This window comes from Erythrolamprus reginae, chromosome 3 (assembly GCF_031021105.1).
Source record: "Erythrolamprus reginae isolate rEryReg1 chromosome 3, rEryReg1.hap1, whole genome shotgun sequence".
Taxonomy (NCBI): Eukaryota; Metazoa; Chordata; class Lepidosauria; order Squamata; family Dipsadidae; genus Erythrolamprus; species Erythrolamprus reginae.
This window is the reverse complement of record NC_091952.1, coordinates 42,382,574-42,405,316: the sequence shown is the minus strand read 5'-3', so window position 1 is coordinate 42,405,316 and position 22,743 is coordinate 42,382,574. Positions and strand designations below refer to the sequence as shown.

At 37.3% G+C, this 22,743-nt stretch overlaps 2 protein-coding genes across 3 annotated transcripts in view; both read right to left on the bottom strand.

The window, feature by feature from the left end:
- The window catches only part of LOC139163798 (arf-GAP with SH3 domain, ANK repeat and PH domain-containing protein 1-like), a 58,645-nt gene extending 53,354 nt beyond the window's left edge, over positions 1-5,291 (bottom strand). For both annotated transcript variants that reach the window (XM_070744963.1, XM_070744964.1), the window contains exon 1: positions 5,089-5,291. In XM_070744963.1, the coding sequence (XP_070601064.1) occupies positions 5,089-5,214 (126 nt within the window). In that variant the 5' untranslated portion in view covers positions 5,215-5,291. The remainder of the gene's footprint in view (positions 1-5,088) is intronic.
- Positions 5,292-5,574: 283 nt separating this feature from the next.
- The window catches only part of LOC139163796 (fer-1-like protein 4), a 79,869-nt gene continuing 62,700 nt past the window's right edge, over positions 5,575-22,743 (bottom strand). Inside the window, exons 35-45 of the mRNA XM_070744960.1 lie at positions 18,939-19,049; positions 18,269-18,396; positions 17,456-17,626; positions 17,111-17,265; positions 16,237-16,415; positions 15,415-15,500; positions 14,650-14,748; positions 12,612-12,853; positions 10,031-10,320; positions 8,499-8,599; positions 5,575-6,597 (exon numbers count right to left, since the gene is read on the bottom strand). Coding sequence (XP_070601061.1) covers positions 6,417-6,597; positions 8,499-8,599; positions 10,031-10,320; positions 12,612-12,853; positions 14,650-14,748; positions 15,415-15,500; positions 16,237-16,415; positions 17,111-17,265; positions 17,456-17,626; positions 18,269-18,396; positions 18,939-19,049 — 1,743 coding nt within the window. The 3' untranslated portion in view covers positions 5,575-6,416. The remainder of the gene's footprint in view (positions 6,598-8,498; positions 8,600-10,030; positions 10,321-12,611; positions 12,854-14,649; positions 14,749-15,414; positions 15,501-16,236; positions 16,416-17,110; positions 17,266-17,455; positions 17,627-18,268; positions 18,397-18,938; positions 19,050-22,743) is intronic.

Genomic DNA, 22,743 nt, shown 5'->3' with positions numbered 1-22,743 from the left:
TGCTAATATTTTAATTTTGCAGTTCATTACGAGTAGCCTTTATAGTAAATCATAAGGACTATAAATGGAAATAGACTTGGAATGATCTCATTATACAAAGGTTGTGGTTATATCCTAGCATCATGATATTAAAGAGGACTTTATAAATGGTTGCATTTACATTTTATATTATTAAAATTGATTATATAAAGTATATTATTGATGGTTTCCTGATTGCTTATTTGTACCCCATGACAATCATTAAGTATTGTACCTCATGATTCTTGATGACTGTATCCTGTCTTTTATGTACACTGAGATCATATGCACACTGATAAATTCCTTGTGTGTCCAATCACACTTGGCCAATAAAGAATTCTATACTGTTCTGTTCTGTCCTGTCCCGTCCCGTCCCATCCCATCCCATCCTATTCTATTCTATTCTATTCTAATGGGTATATTGTCATCCCCCCTCCTGCAAAACCTATATTCACAGAAGCTTTTAAGACAACAGTGATAGCAACACAACTGAGAAGCTTCTGGAAGATTTCAGTGGATTTTGTTCAGATTTATTACAATTAATTATATAAAGTTACATTTGTAACCAATTACTGCAATACACACTACATGAAGCTGCCCTTAGAAGACCACCCAGAAATTACAAATGGTCCAGAATGCAGTGACATGAACTGAGTTGGGTGCCCTGGAGTTTGCCCATTATTCTTGTTCCACAAGTTCCATTGGCTCTCAGTTTTCTTCAAGGTCCAATTCAAGGTGCTAATACCTTTAAAGCCCTATATACAGTGGTGGGCTGCTGCCTGGACGGGGGGAGGACACAGTGGGGTAGCGAAAATGGAGCTCCACCCCTGATCACCCAATTGCACTGAAAGATGTTGAAAGAAAATGCAGAGCATCCTGCATAAGCCATGCCCACAGTGTGGTAGTAAAAATTTCGGTAGCCCTTCACTGCCTATATAGCATGCGACAAAGTTACTTGAAGGACTGCCTTGCTTGCAGCAGATAAAGTAGACACATTGCAAGTCCTTTCCCTTAAACATTGCCATCTTGTGGGTCCTTGGAAGCTTGTCTTTTTTTGTTGTAGCCTTTACCGTATGGTATTCTCTTCTCACAGTTCAAGGTGCTCCAATACTTCCTCTGGAGAGAATGCAAAATATGACCCCAATAGCCAAAGTAGTAGGATAGGTGAGATGAGGTGAGATGAGAATATGGCTTGCATCTGAGAAATAGAGTTGTAGCGCCAGGTTTCTCTGTTTTATTGTTTTCAGTTTTATGACTGTATCTATTTATGGGATGCAAGCTACCCCAAGTTGGTTTTAAAATGGGCAGCTTTGTAAATGCTGTAAATAAATAAATAAATGCTGCGAATTTTGCCCCTGCACCTCAAGATAAGAATAACATCATCAGTTCTCAGCTTCTGAATGTCCTTCAAGATTTGGTTTTACCATCAGGCCTGGGATGCCAGGGGACAGATGAAACAGTGAGGTGACTCCAGTGCTATGAATGTCCCTTCATCTAAAAACACCTGTACAAAGTACTAAAACAAATACAATGTTTTTAATACTTATTAATCAAGATCATTTTGGATATTTATTATTTTTGTTTGCTATATCCATCCCAGAATCACTTGGTGGGGAGATGGCTGATGATATAAATTATATAAATAAATATACTCATATATATACTGGAAAGCGTGGGTGAGAATTGTATTATTAATTACCCTTTTTGTGTGAAATGAAGACAGAGAGGTTTGACACTATGCAGTTGGTGGAAATTCGAGGTGTGAACTAACAGTTCACATCTTGAACATCTTATTTTATTTTTCTGTTGGTCAGACAGACTGCACTCAAATCATTAACTATATGATCTACAGCGGAGAAATACATTCAATCAGCACAAATAAGACTTAATACTTCTTGTGACTTAGATTACACACTATTTACCAAATTAAACCTTAAACGAAAGAAAATAAATAAAACAGTCAGACCAAAATAAAACCTCAGCAATGTTCCACACGTGACGAATGTGAAAAATATCTTTAATGGAATACTTATTACAAACAGAGTGGCTCTCAGGACTCTGCACTGAAAACAGAGATAAATAAAAATGAAGCAAACCAAAAACATTCAGAAATGAAAAAAGCAAAAGAAAAATGGCCGTCTGCTGCAGGGGTGAAATACTCCCATTCGCTTGTGGCTGTCAGTCACCGGAGAGCTAATCGCGAAGGGAGTGCAAGTCTCGGCACACTCATCCAAATAATAATAATAATAATTTATTAGATTTGTATGCCACCCCTCTCCGAAGACTCGCAACAATAATAAAAACAATGTTACAGTGGAACAAATCTAATATTAAAAGAGAAAAAGAAATATAAAACCCTATCATTTAAAACCAAACAACACATACATACCAAACATAAAATATAAAATCCTGGGGAAGGTGTCTCAGTTCCCCCATGCCTGGCGATAGGTGGGTCTTGAGTAATAGGTGGGTCTTGAATAATTTACAAAAGACAAGGAGGGTGGGGGCAGTTCTAATCTCAGGGGGGAGTTGATTTCAGAGGGCTGGGGCCGCCACAGAGAAGGCTCTTTCCCTGGGGCCCGCCAAACGACATTGTTTAGTCGACGGGACCCGGAGAAGGCCAACTCTGTGGGACCTTATCAGTCGCTGGGATTCGTGCCGCCATTTGGGTTCTTTTACCCTCTGCACCTCTGCAAAGCATTCTGTGCATGCGCAGAGGGTACAAGAACCCAAATGTCAGCTTCTGGGCAAGTGGGTGGAGCCTCGTGCTCCTTTCGTGACCAGCTCTCTGACGACTGACAGCCCCGAGCACCCCTGGTCTGCTGACATAATGATTGGCAAGAGAGACAGAAAAATTTGTGCAGCTAAACTCTGAATTCTAGATAAAAACATGGAGAGACAAAGAGTTATGTCTAAATAACCAATTCAAAGAAATTAAGGAAAACAGAAAAATAGGAGGATAAAAAATAGTTTTTTAAAAAAGTAAGAAAATTACAGAAATCAAAGGAGGTAAGCACATACTATAGAAAGTTTTTAAAGTTCTTTTTAGTCATATTAATTGGATTTTTAGATATGTATATGTTATAGTGTTTTGATATGTTGTGAGCCGCCCCGAGTCCTCAGAGAGGGGCGCTATACAAATCCAATAGATTGATAGATAGATAGATAGATAGATAGATAGATAGATAGATAGATAGATAGATAGATAGAGAGAGAGAGAGAGAGAGAGAGAGAGAGAGAGATAGAAGTAAAGGGAAATATAAAGAGGTGGCACAACTTTAAAAAAAATCAGAACAAAAGATTGTGAAAGCATAAATGCATGAAAATATTTTCACAGAACTACAATCAGACACTTTGGAAAATAAAGCTTCCTGGCCACTAAAAATATTGCTAATAACAAATCAGCAGGAGTTGATTAATTAGAATAATTATTTAAAATCTGACTACACAATGAAATTAAACTTCTACATGCAGGTATGGAATGCAGTGTCCAAAGGATTGGGAATATCAATTTATTTCCTAGTATCAAAAATTAATAGCATTAAACCATGCTCAGTCGCACTACAGTAGTAAGATAATGCCAGATGAAATAATGTCAGAGACTCAGAGTGGTAATTAAGAGAACTAATAATGAAGATAAAGCTTTGGACTTATAATGTGAACTTCACCAACAGTCCTGATGCTACACGTTTTCACCCTCCCAACTTCTGGTATTTGGTTTCCTGCTACGAATTTTAAATTAAATGTTACATCCTATCCTAACTTTTAACAAACTTGATAGCTTTCAGGATCTACTCAGCTCTTTACAAAATTTAACTAGCTATCCCTTTCTAGAAGCTTCTTCACAATAAGTGTGGTATTGGGAAACTAAAATGTAAGATGTGCAACACATTTTAAAAGAGGAAATGAAAAAGTAAGAGAGGCAGAAATTGTTTTAAAAACCATAAGCAACAAATATTTACTATGAGGAATTCCCTCCATAGCTCTTATCCTTTTAAAAACGTCAATTATACATGTTATCAGGTGATTTCTCAGAATGAAGCCTAGTTTATTTTCATGTGATTCATTTCCAAGTAATATTGTGAAAAGACCATAATCTGTCCTGATAAATTGTATATAAAGAGTTGTTGAAGTGCTGGCATAGGGGGAGAGTGACAACTCGAAAAACATTCTGAATTGACTATGCCAACTTCTCTCAGAGGTTAAAGCTCAGATAAACTCTGTGCAGCTGTAAAATACACACTGTGATGGTCTGACTCTAAAGAGGGTAGTGGTACTGGACTCCTACTTGGAGCATTTAGGGAGTAACACATTTCTTAGGGTCAAACTCTTGTACATCATAACCCTTTTATCAGCTTGTTTGGAAAGTTTTAAACGGAATGTCAACCTCTGCAAGCATCTGGAGGGACAGATAGTCATTCATACTTTTAAAATAGAAATTTAATATTAGATCCTCCCCCCAGTTTGTCAGAAACTTAATTTTTAATTATCGATTGCATTTTTAACGGCTTTGAGCTTCTGTTTTTAAACAATAACAATGACAGAGTTGGAAGGGACCTTGGAGGTCTTCTAGTCCAACCCCCTGCTTAGGCTGGAAACCCTACACTACTTCAGACAGATGTTTATCCAACATCTGCTTAGAAACTTCCAGTGTTGGAGCATTCACAACTTCTGGAGGCAAGCTGTTCCACTGATTAACTGTTCTGACTGTCAGGAAATTTCTCCTTAGTTCTAAGTTACTTCTCTCTTTGTTTAGTTTCCACCCTTTAATTCTTGGAGAATAGCTTGACACCTTCTTTGTGCCAACCCCTGAGATATTGGAACACTGCTATCACGTCTCCCCTGGTCTTTCTTTTCATTAAACTAGCCATGCCCAGTCCCTGCAACTGTTATTTTAGTACGGTCCAGGTTATTTCACAAATAATAATTGGTTACATGTTAATAGGATGAAGTGAAATTTCCTGGTTCCTGATTCCCCCACATACCCCAAAAAGAAACCCGACAAATCATCAGCAACTGATTCAATCCAGTTGTGTTGGCTTGAAGCCTCTTTCCTTGCTCCTCCCTTACCTCCTCTAAGCTGTAAACCGTGTTCCTGCATTTGCCCATGTGGTTAGTAAAGGAGGAGGTTGTTGGAGAGCTCAGATCCTCCTGTGTTTGGGAGATGAAGTCTTGGACAGAAATCAGGTCCGGCATTCTTGTGTCTGAGGCGGGTGGACGTAGCAAAGGAGCACACAGCCTTGGGCTCTCCAGCAAAGTCACAGAGGTGGAATGTCAGGCCACAGGAAAAAAAAGGGGAACAGGATTGAGAGGAAGCAGCTAAGGGTAGCTGAGAAGACCACAAACCTCTGAAAAGCAGAGTGGCAGCTTGCTCACTCCCTCTCTGTAATTCTGCTTTCCTGTCCACACAGAGAGAGAACCGTCCTTACAGAAGTGCTCAGACTCAGGCACTTATCTACCACCCGATAATTGCCTATCTTGTGACTTTCCAAGGCCATAGACTGACTTGGAGAGGAGTGTCTGGCTGCCAATTTAGGAAAGTAGCAAAAAAATGCCTTTCTTCTGCCAAGCTTTTAAATTTTATTTTTTGCATTTTTCAAATATTCAACAGACTCAAGTATTTTCATAGACAGAAATGTAGAGTATACATTTTGTAATAAATAAAAATAAATAAAATTATGCTAAATATTCTTTTGTTGTTTAAAGTTAACTTTTTTAAAAAAAATCTTGGATGTTGATTACTATTTGTACAGAGATATACATATGGTAGACACAGGGGTGGGAGGGAAACGCAGTGGGGTAGTAAATATTTGGTAGCCCTTCACTGGGTAGACACCAAAGGTACCAAGGATCATGTAATTTCAGTTCAGCATTGGGCTTTCCAAATATTCAAAACCAAATCAAAGATACTTCCTACTGAACTCCAAATAGTTTTCTAGTACCGTTTGCAGCCTGACCATTGAAATGGATTTGATGTTCATATCTGTTCAAATCTTTTCATTTAGTGCAATACTATCGATAGATGCATACATATTGCTTACAACACACTTTTGAGGGGACAGTTGATCCTCTGGAAATGAAAGAGGCGTCTTCTACACCTCCTCCGCTTTCTTTTATTTTATCTATAAAGTCCACAAAGTTCATTTTTCAATGAAATTTTATCTTCAGAACAATTGACAAGTGAAAACTTATTTCAGAGACTGTTATGAGTCCATATGTGAGTAGCTTGTGTACTCAGATAGAGGCAGTATTTCTTTCCAGCCCAGATTCCTTTTCAAAATGCTGTGCACACAATCAGGCAGCTTTATTCTTTAAGATTTTTGATAGAAAATGTTTGTCTTCCTTTTGTTCCTTTTCTTAAATCCCAATACAGTATGCTGGGGAGGAAGAGTAATTCTTTAGCCATTTATTATCTTCTCGCTGATGTATCCAGGCATTGTGTAAAGAATTAGAACCAAGAATATGGTCACAATTGCAATGAGCAGTAATGCAATGATGTACTTCTTGTACCGTTTCCATATGAAGAAGATGAATGTTTTCATGGGGTTCACAAACCAGTTGAAGGATGTTTTGGGACGACTGGAGAAGTGGAAAAAAAGGGTAGAAGCAGAAAGTATATTTTAGATGGGGGGAAGCTAAGGAAGGAATCACACGCTAAAATTTAAAATATACAAACCATATGCCCTGTTTTTTATGTAAGATGGGGGACTATATACACATAGGTGGAGTCCAGTGCAATCCTGTTACTGCACCTGGGCAGGTAGAGAAATCGCCCTTGGACATGCAGGGGCACCACAGGGTGCCCCTGCGTGTCCACGGGCGATTTCCCTACCTGCCCAAGTGCAATAGCAGAATTGCGCTGGACCCTGCCAGCACTCAGAGCCACGGGGGCAAGCACACATCACCGTTCCACCTTAGCAGCTCACCTCTGTATATACATGTTTTAAAGAAATAAATTTGACTCCCGCTGACCATACAGATTCTTGGGTTCATAACAGGCCCCTTCTCAAGCAGAAAGCTCTCTGGGTTCATCATCCTATATTCTTTAAAGGAAGCCCAGAAGCAGAACACAAGGATAACAACTGTATCATTCTGTTGGCCCCCAGCAAGTGATATTCAGAGAAAAATTACTTCTCATTCTGGAGACAAGATATAGTTATCACAAGTATACAATATTCTTTGCTTAAGCCCCGCGATCTGAAAAACCTAAAGATTTTCCAAATCTTGTTGCCAGTTTTTATTTATTTATTTTGTTTGTTTGTTTTATCGAGTACGTATTGGTGGTATACAAAGATATAACAATATTTATATACATGATACTAGTAAAAGAGAAACATTAGGACAGGGGACGGAAGGCATTCTGGTGCATTTATGCACTTATACAAGCTGAATAGGTTCCAATTCAATTACTGTATTCTATTTAATTAGCAACATAAAGAGGCAATTTTAGCAGTACAGTGTTCCCTCGCTTTTCGCGGGGGATGCGTTCCGAGACCGCCCGCGAAAGTTGAATTTCCGCAAAGTAGAGATGCGGAAGTAAATACACTATTTTTGGCTATGAACAATATCACAAGCCTTCCCTTAACACTTTAAACCCCTAAATTGCAATTTTCCATTCCCTTAGCAACCATTCAGATTATTACTCACCATGTTTATTTATTAAAGTTTATTAAAAAATATATTTATTAAAGGCAGACGAAAGTTTGGTGATGACATATGATGTCATCGGGTGGGGAAAACCGTGGTATAGGGAAAAACCCCGCAAAGTATTTTTTAATTAATATTTTTGAAAAACCGTGGTATAGACTTTCCGCGAAGTTCGAACCCGCGAAAATCGAGGGAACACTGTATAATACTTTTTGATAGAAATTCATTCTTGGTAAATTTGGGCTCTCTTTCCCTTATTACTTTCCATCTGTCTGAACCTGGAAATGATAGTATTAAAATATTTTTTAAAAATATAGTAGAAAGCAGAATTTCAGGACATCTGATTCATATAAAATTATCTTAACATTACATTCAGCCAAATCCTCACACATCTAAACAGGAGAATTCTAGAGAAGCCACCACTATGTAAAGTGGTACCTCTACCTAAGAATGCCTCTACTTACAAATTTTTCTAGATAAGAACTGGGTGTTCAAGATTTTTTTGCCTCTTCTCAAGAAGAATTTTCCACTTACAAACCCAAGCCTCCAAAACTGTAACTGGAAAAGGCAGGGAGAAGTCTCCTTGGAGCCTCTCTAGGAATTTCCTGGGAGGAAACAGGGCCTCCACCCTCCCTGTGGTTTCCCCAATTGCATGCATTTACATTGATTCCTATGGGAAAAATGCTTCTTCTTACAAACTTTTCTAGTTAAGAACCTGGTCACGGAACGAATTAAGTTCGTAAGTAGGGGTACCACTGTAATGGTACCATTTTGAGTGGGAGAGTAAGATTGGGTACTTGTATGATAATCTGCAAACATTTATCAGCACTTACTTGGGTTTTTCCAAGGGTTCTGGCTCCTTTCTCCCCAAACCAACTGGGTTTTTTTCAGCTTCCTCCAGAGTCAGTAACTGAAATTCAGCTTCTACTTTTCCCTGGAAAAAAAGCATACTGTGAAATAGCAGCTGATGTTTTCAAGTGTTTACTTATTAAAGGAAATACAATGCAACGAACCAATTTTTTTCTCTAAGAAATACGATTTCCACAACAACTGAAAGCAAATTAAACCTAAAATTAATTCATCAAATATTCTGCAAAGAGCAAAACAAAAATATATGTCTGTAGAATCAATTATCAGAGAAATGGGAGAAGTCAGTTGATAGTTTTTAAGAACATCTGCTCTGATGCCTGGAAAATGTGGTGGCTTCTGACAATAAATGAAGTAGAAGCGAGAAATATACAAGTACCAAGGTATACTCTGATGAAATTCAGGGCTTTTTCCTAATACCTGGAAACTGAAGACGGATTCAGCCTGGTGTCTTTCTGTAAAAGGCAATTCCATAAGGAAGCATCACAATTGTCAGAAAACTATGGTTTTCCAACTTCATCTCAAATAAAGAAGTAGGAACAGGGAAAGCAGCAAAACAGACATACAGTAATACCTCGTCTTACGAACTTAATTGGTTCCGGGAGGAGGTTCGTAAGGCGAAAAGTTCATAAGATAAAATAATGTTTCCCATATGAAACAATGTAAAATCAATTAATGCATGCAAGCAAAAAAAAAATGCAAAAACGGTGCTTTGCTGGGCGCTGCCGCCAGGCTGTCACCTTTTGAAACAGCTGGGCGCTTCTCAGAGTTGTCCTGAATGCTGAACCCAGAAGTTCGGCAAAAGTTCAAGTTCGGGAAGCCACCAAGAAGCCCTGCCAACTGGCTGTCAGCTTTGCAAAAGTGCCGCGGAGCTGTCGGCAGGTCGGGAGGCTCAAATGGAGGTGGGGAATCCCAAGAGGGAATTCCATGGGCGGAGTTTTGATGTCATGGAGACGTCCTTCCTGGCTGGCCAAAATGTGGCTCCAGGAAGGACGTCTTTGTGACGTCAAAGCTCCGCCCATGGAATTCCCTATTGGGATTCCCCATTTGTGCCTCCCGACCAGCCGACAGCTCCGCGGCTCTTTTGCAAAGCTGACAGCCAGTCGGCGGGGCTTCTTGGTGGCCTCCCGAACCCAAACACCGAAACTGAACTTTTTGCCGAACCTCTGGGTTTGGTGTTCAGGAGAAAGCCGAGAAGCCCCCCGGCTGTTTCAAAAGGCGACAGCCGGGCAGCAGGGCTTCTCGGCGGCCTCCCGAACCCGAACTTTTGCCAAACTTCCAGGTTTGGCATTCGGGTGGGTTCGTAAGGCGAAAAAGGTTTGTAAGAAGAGTCAAAAATTTTCTGAACCCCAGGTTCGTATCTTGGAAAGTTCGTATGATGACGGGTTTGTATCACGAGGTACTACTGTATTTTTAAGGAATGGGAACTCTAAAATAAAAGCTGAGTTTGAGCTGGTGTAATCAGGCACCACTTCAATATTGCTGCATGTTTTCTTACAGTTAAGATGAAGATGTTCCCACTAGGATCTGAAAACTCAATATCTTCTGGCTTAACGGATTTGCCCCACTTCTTCTTCTTCTTCTTCTTTTTCTTCTGCTTAGCCTCCCTCTCTTCCCTTTCAATGTCTTCCTGACCTTTCAATTTAATGAAGGGCCACCATCCTTTCATTCGCTTGTTTCGGAAGATAGAAAACCGTGGCATGGCCTTTTCCTTGGCCATCTTGATAGTGCATTGCTCTGAGCTCTTGGCAGCTCTCACCATATCATTCAGCTTTAACTCAATGGCCCCTAGAAAGGTGCAAAAAACAGAAAATAGTTTTTTTTAAAAAAATCATTGGGAATTATATTAATTATGGTCACAGTTAGCATGAAACATAATTGCAGAAATCACAATATGACCGGATCTTAATGTCATCTTGTTGAATCCTGCTCAAAGCAGAATCTTTAGGTGGTCATAAATCAAGGACTACTTGCAAATAAATGATAGTCAAACAGACTTGATCAATGCTTCTGAACTCATAAAATCACCCTGATGTTCTAAGACCTCATGATCTAACTCCCAGAGCCCACTGTAACAACATTGCCAAAAAGTCTTTAAGAGTTGTTAACCTAATCCTTTGCAACTTCTTCTCTGGCTATATTGATCTGCTAACCAGAGCTTACAAAACATTTGTCAGACCAATCCTAGAATACAGCTCACCTGTATGGAAACCCCATTGCATATCTGATATCAACACAATTGAGAGAATCCAGAAATATTTCACAAGAAGAGTCCTTCACTCCTCTTCCAGCAACAAAATACCTTACCCTGCCAGACTTGACATTCTTCGATTAGACAACTTACAACTCCGTTGTCTCTGTTCTGACTTAACTATAGTTCATAAAATCATATACCAAAATGTCCTTCCAATTAGTGACTACTTTACCTTCAACGGCAACAACACACAAACAAGTAATAGATTTAAACTAAATGTCAATCGCTTTAAACTAGACTGCAAAAAATATGACTTTAGCAATAGAATAATCAACGCCCAGAATGCACTACCTGACTCTGTGGTTTCTATTCCTAACCCCAAAACCTTTAACCTTAGATTATCTACAATTAATCTCTCCCCCTTTCTAAGAGGTCTGTAAGGGGTGTGCATAAGTGCACCATTGTGCTTATCATCCCTGTCCTACTGTTCTATTGTCTTCTATCATTAATTTCCATCACTTTTCTAATGTTTTATTTATACAAATTACCATCCTATAATTGTTTGACAAACAAACAAATGAATAATAAATAAAATAAAATAAAATAAAATAAAATAAAATAAAATAAAATAAAATAAAATAAAATAAAATAAAATAAAATAAAATAAAATAAAATAAAATAAAATAAAATAAAATAAAATAAAATAAAATAAAATAAAATAAAATAAAATAAAATAAAATAAAATAAAATAAAATAAAATAAAATAAAATAAAATAAAATAAAATAAAATAAAATAAAATAAAATAAAATAAAATAAAATAAAATAAAATAAAATAAAATAAAATAAAATAAAATAAAATAAAATAAAATAAAATAAAATAAAATAAAATAAAATAAAATAAAATAAAATAAAATAAAATAAAATAAAATAAAATAAAAAAAATAAAATAAAAAAAAATAAAATAAATAAAAAAAAAATAAATAAAATAAAATAAAATAAAATAAAATAAAATAAAATAAAATAAAATAAAATAAAATAAAATAAAATAAAATAAAATAAAATAAAATAAAATAAAATAAAATAAAATAAAATAAAATAAAATAAAATAAAATAAAATAAAATAAAATAAAATAAAATAAAATAAAATAAAATAAAATAAAATAAAATAAAATAAAATAAAATAAAATAAAATAAAATAAAATAAAATAAAATAAAATAAAATAAAATAAAATAAAATAAAATAAAATAAAATAAAATAAAATAAAATAAAATAAAATAAAATAAAATAAAATAAAATAAAATAAAATAAAATAAAATAAAATAAAATAAAATAAAATAAAATAAAATAAAATAAAATAAAATAAAATAAAATAAAATAAAATGTTGTAATACCTTGCTAACCATTGGGTGGTGCCATAAATTCATTTTTCTCCTTTACTATTTCACCAAGGATACACATTTTTTTAAAAAAATCTATAAATAGCTAAGGTGACTTTCACTGCTCATAGCTACATAAAACATCCAAAACTGAACAAGGAGAAGAGGCTCTTGTCAAATTGTCCCTGGCATTCTGGGACATGTCCTGTGAATAATAGTCTGGGAAATGAAGAATTTTCTTCTATTTGTGCCATGTATACATGCACTAAAACAAGCTAACATTCCAATTCATTCATGTTTTATTTAATTAATTTTGTCTAATACACAATAATACACAATGAAGGTAGTAGAGGCCACTTTCCAGGAAATAAAATTAGAGAAGGAATAGAAGAGAGAGTATGGGATAAAATAAATCAATGAGAGAATATAAGAAAGACAAAGGGATAGAAGAGGAGATATATGGGATAGAGGAGAGACAATAGGACACTTGTACATTTAAAAGAATACCTAGGAAATCATTTGCCGAAATCCTATCGTAGTCCCAGACTTGAAAGACTAGGACGGCTGGTTCACGGAATTCCGACTCCTCCAGAGAAAAAATAGAATCCTTCTTTTTGTACGTTATCTCTTTCTCGGTTGGAAGGTAATCAAACCGGAACACAAAGCGCCAGTTGAAGTTGCCTTCCCCACTCAAAGAATTGAAATGAACATCCGTTTCTTGCTTGTCTTTCTCCAGTCCTTTGATCCAGCTGCAGAAGAACTTTTCATTAGCATCTGGCAAAATCTTAACATAAGGATGATTCAGAATACAGGCAGTCCTCAACTTGCAACAGTTCATTTAATGACGGTTCAAAATTACAATAGCACTGGAAAAAGTGACTTATGGCCATTTTTCACACTTACGACCTTTGTAGCATCCTCATGATCATGTGATCAAAATTCAGATGCCTGGCAACTGGTTTATACTTATGACGATTGCTGTGTCCTAAGGTCATGTGATCAACGTTTACAAACATTTGACAAGCAAAAATCAACGGGGAAGCCAGATTCACTTAACAACTGTGTTTATAACTTATCAACTGCAGTGATTCACTTAACAACTGCGGCAAGAAAGGTCGTAAAGGGGGCAAAATTCACTTAACAAATGTTGCGGACATCCTAAATAAGGTAACAGTGGAGGAAGAAATAGAGATTTGCTCTTTCAAGCCCCAAAGCTATCTGTCTCAGCTGCACACCCCATAGGCCCTCAATTTATAGCATTTTGTCTAATGACTGTTCAAAGTTATAGTGACACAGAAAAAAGTAACTTATGACCAGTTTTCACACTAAAACCGTTGCAGCATCTCAATAGTCACATGATCAGAATCCAGTTGCTTGGCAACTGGCAGGTATTCATGGCAGTTCCACTGCCCCAGGATCATGTGATTTATAATCTTCCCAGCTGGATCCCCACAAGCAGAGTCATTGAGGACACTGGAGTCACTGAACAACCACATAATTTCTTTAACAACTGCGGTAATTCTCTTAACGACTGTAGGCAAAAATGGGGCACAATTCACTTAACAACTGTCTTGCTTAATAATGGAAATTAGGGGCTCCATTCTGATTGTAAATCGAGGATTACCTACATAGGATTGACAGTGTACTTTCATATACAAGCTTGGAGAAAAAGCAGCAACAGCACTGTTTAGGTGCCCCAAGCCTAAAGTCTATATCAGTAGAGTAATATTTGCTCCAAAAATGAAAAATTGTGTTGCTTGTTTTTTTATTTATTTTTATTTTATTCTATTCTATTCTATTTTATTTTATTTTATTTATTAGATTTGTATGCAACCCCTCTCCGTAGACTTTTTTGTTTTAGAAATTTATATTGCCGCCTATTCACACATGGCAACTCAAGGACAGTAGTGGGTTCCTACGGGTACAGATGAGGACACCACACTGGTAGTAAAACTGGAGCTGTGTGCGCAGCTTTGGGTCTCTGGCGTGTGCGTACAAGTGTCCCAGTGATATTTTGCTTCTGTGCATGCACAGGAAGCAAAATCTTGCAAGGGGACGCATGCACATGTGAGATTTCGGTGATTTTTTTTTTTGCTTCTGCGCATGCACAGCAGCAAAAAAAAATTCGCCAAAATCTTGCATGTGCGTCCCCTCGCAAGATTCTGCTTCCTGTGCATGTGCAGAAGCAAAATCTTGCTGGTACATGCACGCGTGCACACCAGAGACCCAGATCTGCACACACAGCGCACTGGTAGTAGCGGTAGTGGCAACTCCCACTTGCTCAAGGGGGCTTACACGAATATAAAAACATTGCACATAGAAAATAAAACTAATAGAAGAAAATAATCAAATACTAAATTAATAAAATAATACCCCCCCCTAATGACCATACATTATAAAAGCCTTTTAGTGGCCTCCATCCCACTCTGGGTTCCCCAGGCCCGCTGGCAGAACTAGGTCTTTAGCACCTTTATTCATTTTTTTTAATTTGATTTGATTTGATTTGATGATTTCTGTTTGTTTTAACTTATCCCAGCAAATTCACCTTTTGACGTATATGTCACTGGAGATTTCTCCTGTTATTGGATTGACATCATCAAGAATCACATCATCTGTATTCCAGATAATGACACGTAGTTCATAACTGGGAAAGAAGAAGGGGAAAAAACCAAAGACAATAATGATTTTCTTGCAAATCCTAAGTAATTTGTTAGTTGAGCTGTTAATTAATTGTAAAGATACATACAAGATGGGTAGCCATGAAACCCCTTGCCAGGGGCCTTGGCACAAAAAGACCTTTGACAAACAAACCCTTACAGTAATTGCAGATTCTCTGCATTTGGTTTAATGCTAAAATAGCATGCATTCAATGTGATTTCCATGGTTTCCATATTAGAATTACAGATTCTTTTCATATACCATTGAGTTAATCTAAATTTGGTTCTAGCCTGTTAGTCACTCCATTAATTCTGAGGCAAGATACAGCTGCATATTCCTCTTGCTTTATTATACGTATATTATTTTCCATTCTTAACAGCTTATTACCCACAAGTGTGTTCTTTTCCCCTTGAAAATACATCCAAATGAAATTAACTGTAGTGATTTTGTTATTCTGTAACAGTTTTTCAAAATATTAAATACGCTCATATGCAACGTGATGCAATTTGCAGTTGGAAAGTAGTTTAGATGTCGGCAGCATCGGAGAATTTCAAGTCACAAATCTTTACCCAGTTCACAATATACACAACAAATTCTATAATGGTAAAATAAGTATTGACTTGGATTTCTATTCACAGAGGTTCCTCCCTACCTGATTGGAAGTCGTGGTTTGATGTTGACAGGTGGTGGCGCAGGGACGTCATTTGGAAACATGTCAATCCACATGTGGAGAGAACCCTGAAGAAATAAGAACAAAAGGCCACTTGACAATTTTCTCTCCTTTATTGATATTATTCCGTGCATCTGGGTTTTTACACTGCAATTTGAGAATTGCAGTCTGAAGAGAGATTAAGACAATGAGCAGTCAGACAGATAGCAAAATTGAAGGGGAAAAAAAACACCCAGGAAGAAAATAAGGGCAAACTATATTTATAATTATGTGTATACTGCCATATCTATAAAATCATCAGGAACTGAGCTTGACTTGGCCAGAGTAACTTTATCAACCCATATTGCTATGGTTGTGCTAGAGCAGCCTTCTGTCCTCAGAGGGTTATTATGGGAGTTGAAATTCCATAAAACAAAGTACTGTACAGTATATGTTAGAGAGGACCTTGCTAGACTGCAGGTCATGCATGTAATCCTATAAATATTTTGTAGGCAACAGCTGCTACACTACAAATGTTGGGTGCAAAATATAACAGTAGTAATAACAGTAGTATAGTATGTACATAACTGACCCTTAGCTGTTTCATTTTATGTATGGTTTAATTGGATGGTATGACTGTTTTATAATGGGTTTTTATAATTGTTTTTAATATTAGATTTGTGCTTTGTATTTGTTGTGAGTCGCTCCGAGTCTTCGGAGAGGGGCGGCATACAAGTCTAATAAATAATAATAATAATAATTATTATTATTATTATTATTATTAAATAATAATTTAAAAAAATAAAAATAATCTTTCTGTTTTACCTGGAGAATACCAGGGTTATCTGGATTATAAATGGATCGAACTTCCACATGTTCTGGTACTAATTTGCACCCATACTCAGGCATTTCATCCCAGTGTTGAAGAACATGCAAAGCCTTGTGCTCATCATAGGCAGACCAGGTTTCGTCATTATTTTCTTTATCGTCTTTTGCCAAGGCTTCTGAAATATAACAAAACACAGATCTCAAAGTGCACTTTTTCAAGTCTGGATTCAGTTCAGTATTTAATGAGATATATGAGATTTCTAGTCATGCACTCATTTTCAATTTCTAATTATGTATCCACTGAATTTGGAAAAATATCCCAGTTAGCGGGAGTTGATATTTTAACATTTTCCTTCCTTCCTCTCTGTCTCTCTGTCTCTCTGTCTCTGTCAAACACACACACCCCTACATATATTCGGATAAATAAACATATCCAAATATAAACATATATACAGTGTTCCCTCTATTTCCGCGGGGGATGCGTTCCGAGACTGCCAGCGAAAGTTGAATTTCCGCAAAGTAGAGATGCAGAAGTAAATACACCATTTTTGGCTATGGACAGTATCACAAGCCATCCCTTAACACTTTAAACCCCTAAATTACCATTTCCCATTCCCTTAACAACCATTTACTCACCATTATTACTGGTACTCACCATTGAATAAGGCATTTAGTGATCCTGATATTTATAAACATAATTATTTATTAACAATAAATATTTTTTTTGTTATTTATTTGCAAAAATTATTAGTATGGTGATGACGTATGACGTCATCAGATGGGAAAAACCGTGGTATGGTTCAGCTTTGGAAATAAGTATCCAGCACTGTTGAAATTTTTTAAAAAGTATACCAAAGATATGTATTATTACCTTCAGGAAAAGCTTCAGGGGGAATTTTAAAAATCTTGTTATTCACTTTGACTTCCTCTGCCCTGTATTCAGCTGAGGGGAGTGCATTCTTCTTGCATAAACTTTCCAAGATATGTGTGGGTTTGAAAGCATCTCGCCATATATTGTAACCTTCTCTGTAACAAATGATTAGATATGGGTAAATTGTATTTTAGCAAGTTTAGATCAGATGTGAAACTGTTTTATTAGTGCTGGCATTTCTATAGGGCAGAAAGCATTGGGTCTTAAGCTCTGTTGACAAAGCGACAGAATACTAATAAAATGAGAGAGGGATTCGGTCACCTTGACAGCTCCTATAATACGTACGTGTCATATTGTGAGGCCACTCCACAATTGGCTCTGTGATTGCTGTAGAATCGGTTCTCCAAGTCAATTTTGGTCTCCCCAATTAAATCATCGGATCCAACTAAATCATGGTCAAATATTGAGATGGAGAGTTCTGATTCTATAGGAAAGGATATCGAAAGCTCCAGTACTCTAAATATGAGATAGAAAGGAAATAATATCATTGGGAGATAGCAAGTAAAGACAGAACATAACAAAATAGCTTCTGTACAATAATCATTTTATTGCTTGCTATAGCAGCATTTCCTTTAATTTGTATTTATGGATATAAATGCTGAAATAAAAGGAATACCGGATGGATGGATCCATTCGCAGAATGATAAAGACTATTCTTTCATTTTAAAGTCCACCTTCATTCTTTATTTTATATAGTAAGTATCAGACCCTTGCAATTCTTTTACTTTTTAGTAACAATTTGCTTTCTTTTACTCTTATTTTCATAAACATATAAGACAGATATAACCTCAGATTCCCTCTTTCTGTGCTGAAAGGCTATTTTCTTCTAGATGAAGACTTCCTTCATTGGTCATGCCAGTATTCATCCTTGGAATTTTTCAACTTTCTTATTTCTCTACATTACCAGTTCCACAGAAAGCTCCACTATCAGCCTTTAAAAATCCATGCATATAAGTTGATGCTATGAACACATACTCTTGTGTCTTTATGTCTATAACAAATGGGTGTATTCTTCCGAAATAGAAAAAAAATCTTCTGGTAAGACAAGAATCAATTTAGAAAAGATGTAACGGATATAAGATACAAACATATCCTTACTCTCCAAAAACTGGATTGAGCTGTTTTGGGATATATCGATCCTTGGTGTCTTTTTGTTGTTGACCAATCTTAACCACAAGATAGGGATCTGCTTTGCCATTGGGATCTGCTGGTGTCAAATTAGTTGCCTAGAGAAACAGAAGCATGTGACATGTGACAGAATACAAAAGCATGGGATAAAAAGAATTCTACAAATTGATATGGAATTAATATAATGGAATGTCATGCAATTTGTGGTAAACCTATCTATATCTTCCCATCTGAAAAATGGTTTAGATTGCTTACAATTGAATTTTTCCTAATGCCTTGGAGAGTTCGTGGTTAATAAATGGCACCTTCCATATTTAACTCTCCTATATTTACCTATTCTTGGGTCTATTTTCCTAACAGGAAAATAATCTGCAAGGAAGGGGCAAGAACATCATTAGGAATTCTTCATTTGAAAATACCCAAGCTTAGAATGTCAGAAGAATGTTCTGCGATATTTTACTTTTCAATTTATGAAAGAATTGCACTTAAGAGCACAATAAATAATGACCAGGGTTGAAATAATGACAGAATCTCTGTTATTTCAGTGATTGTGCCTTGGAAATCAACCTGCCTGCAGTGTACCTCAAGAAACATTAGAATCCTAAATCAGCATTTCTGTATATGAAGTCAAAATACTTACTTTGACAATATAAATTCTGACAAGAACTTTGATGGGTCTGTTTCTGGGGATGCCTTGGGAGATCTTATGTTCTGGACCTACCTCTTCAGCTCGATAAACGTAGAATGAACCCTGCAGTAGAGGGAGTTGAGAATAACGTTCTGGTTATGTAGGGTTTTTTTCTATTAATTTATAATTTGGAAAGTCCTATTGCTGAGAAGTAGCTATTCACTTCTCCTAGCAGAATATATCTGACTTTTAATTAATTTATATTTATTTATCCGATATGGATGTATGCGACGCCAACCAAGTTTCTATAGTTCACAGTGGAATAACATCTAAGCAACAACAACAAAAAAGTATTAATCTGAAAAAGTATAAAAATGTAAAATTCTTACAATATAGTAATACAAATATAAATATCCATCCTGCCTCAAGGCCAAGTTAAATAGCCAGTTTCCAAGACTTAGAACAGTGATAGCGAATCTATGGCACGGATACCACAAGTGGCACGCAGAGCCATATTTGATGGCATACGAGCTGTTGCCCTAGCTCAGCTCCAACATTTTATTTATTTATTTATTTATTTTGTCCAATACAAATTGAAAGTTAAGGAGAATAAAAACATGTAGTAGTCAATATCAGGGAAGGGATAGAAGAAGAGATATGAGAATAGAATACATCAATGAAGAGTAGAGGAAGGATATATGGATGGGAGAAAAGATATATAAAATATAGGAGAGACAATTGGACAGGGGACGGAAGGCACACTAGTGCACTTATGCTCGCCCCTTACTGACCTCTAAGGAATCTGGAGAAGTCAACCGTGGAAAGTCTAAGGGGAAAATGTTGGGGGTTAGGGGTTGACACCACGGAGTCTGGTAATGAGTTCCATGCTTCAACAACTCGATTGCTAAAGTCATATTTTTTACAGTTAAGTTTGGAGCGGTTGATATTAAGTTTGAACCTGTTGCGTGCTCTTGTGTTATTGCGGTTGAAGCTGAAGTAGTTGTTGACAGGCAGGATGTTGCAGCATATGATCTTGTGGGCAATACTTAAATCATGTTTAAGGTGTCGTAGTTCTAAGCTTTCTAGACCCAAGATTGTAAGTCTATTTTCGTAGGGTGTTTTGTTTCGAGTGGTGGAATGAAGGGCTCTTCTGGTGAAGTATCGTTGGACCTTTTCTAGGGTGTTGCTGTCCGAAATTCGGTGTGGGTTCCAGACAGGTGAGCATGTGTGTGTATGCTGGCCAGCTGAGTTTTGGCTCACACAGAAGTTCTTGGAGGGTGTTTTTGGCTTCCAGAGAACCTCTGGGGAAATGGGGAGGACGTTTTTACCCTCCCTGACTCCAGGAGAGCATTTGGAGCCTAGAGAGGGCAAAACACGAGCGTATTGGGCCCACCAGAAGTTAGAAAACATGCCATTTCTGTCCTCCAGAAGGCCTCCAGGAGGCAGTGAAGCTGTTTTCACCCTCCCTGGGCATGGAATAATGGGTGTGGGCACTCACACATGCATGATAGCATGCACCCATGCTCTTTCAACACCTGAGGAAAAAAAGTTTCATTATCACTGACCTAGAACATCATTCACCTAGGAACATATCAGTAGTGGGTTACACATACCTTTGCTATGTGTAACCAGGAATGGGAGGGCACGGGCGCACATTTCACCTGAGTACAATGTTTCTGCATATGCGTAGAAGCTTTTGCGCATGCACAGAGCATTTTTGATGACAGTGCATGGGCGGAGCCTCCTGATGCCACCACTACCAATTTGCCTGAACTGAACCATACAGCCCAAAGGAGGAATCTCATTTTAGACACCAGAGAACACACACTTCCTGGATCCTGAAATGTGGTACTGTTTAATCGAGGGTGACCTGGAAAATGTCCACTCTGCCAGTTCATATCAGATTGGTAGAAACTGCAGAAGGCAAGTAGTAGCTTTATAGGTAAGAACCCAATAACCCTTGAATCACATCCAAAAGCACACCAGCAACCACTGCAGGTCATGAAATAAAGATCATATTCTGAACCAGTTGAAGCTTTGCAGTGAATGTCCTTCAATTCACCATTTGTCAAAAGAAAAAAAGAAAGAAAAGAAGAAGGAGGAGGGGGGGGGGGAGGAGGAGGAGGAGGAGTTCTTGCGGATTTAAATAGTAAGGATGTTGGAGATATTAGCAAGGCCCCTCAGGCAGAGAATGAGGGGATATTCAAAGGGGAAGTTGTTGTAAATGTCACCAAACCATCAAGTGCAGTTAGTAGAAATATAAAGAGGACACATTTTCTTGTGGGTGATTCGACTGTTAGAGGTGTTGATTTGGGACAGAGTAAGGACGTGGTGAAGGTGCTGAGGTGTCTCCCAGGGGCCACTGCCAGCAGGGACAGGAGGAGGATTACAAACATTGTCAAGGCTGTGAGTAAAGGTAATAACATTGATGTGGTGGTGCATCTTGGCACAAATGATTTGTCCCAGAGAAATGTCAATGTAGTAAAAAGAGATTTTCAATGTCTAAGTGTGGAGCTGGGTAAAATAGCAGATTCAGTGACTTTCTCAGAGGTGTTACTGGTTTGTGGCCAAGAGGATAAAACAACGTGTATCATAGAGTTTAATGTGTGGTTAAAGCAGTGGTGTAAAGCTGAAGGTTTTGGCTATGTAAGTCATGATGTCAGTAGGTGGTCTAATAGGGAGTTGTTTAAGAGGGATGGTTTGCATCCATCATACAGAGGTACCCAGGTACTCGGTGAGGAATTCAGAACTTTTTTGGACAGGCATTTAAACTAGGTAAAGGGGACAGAGATGTAACTGATGTGGGTGATTTCTGTCCCCGACCAATGAGGATAAAGCAGTTTTTGGAAGCTTATGAAAAGGGAGCTGCAAATAAAATAGATGTAGTTGTTGATGATAAGGGGCAAACTAATAATGAAAATAATGTTCTTCGTGTAATGTGCACGAATGCTCGAAGCTTGAGCAACAAGCTCTGTGAATTAATGGCCATAATATCTAGAGATAATTTGGACCTGGTTGCCATAACTGAGACATGGTTTAAGGATTCTAATGAATGGGAAATATCCATACCAGGATATACACTGCATAGGAAGGATAGAATAGAGAGAAGGGGAGGTGGAGTAGCCATTTATGTTAAAGAAACTCTAAAAACAACACTAATTCAAAATACATGTCAAGATCTAGAGACCCTCTGGATTTGCATGCAAAATAAAGACGGTTCTGTCATTAGAATTGGGGTGATCTATAGGCCTCCAGGGCAATCTGAGGAATATGACAACAAGATGGTGGATGAAATTACCCAAATGGCAGTAAAGGGAGATATTGTGGTTATGGGTGATTTCAACATGCCTGATGTTGACTGGAATATCCCCAGTGCCCTTACATGCAAAAGTAAGAATATAGTAGAGGCCTTTACAGGAGCAGCTCTGGCACAGCTGGTTAAGACACCAACTAGAGGGGAGAATATTCTAGATTTAGTTTTTACGAATGGGAATTGGGTTTCAGATGTCAAGGTGGGAGAAAATTTAGGTTGCAGTGACCATCTATGTTTGTGGTTTGATGTAAAAACTCATTGTGAGCAATCCTATAATGCAACCAAAGTATTGGATTTCAGAAAAACAAATTTTAATGCAATGGGGGAATATTTAGATAATGAATTAAAGGGGAGGGATAAAATGGCAGGAGCGAGCACCCAGTGGACTGTATTTAAAAAGGCCATCTTAAAAGCCACTGGACTGTATGTAAGACAAATAACTAAAGGTAAAAGGAAGAAGAAACCGCTATGGTTTAGCAATGATGTAAGGACTATAGTCAATGA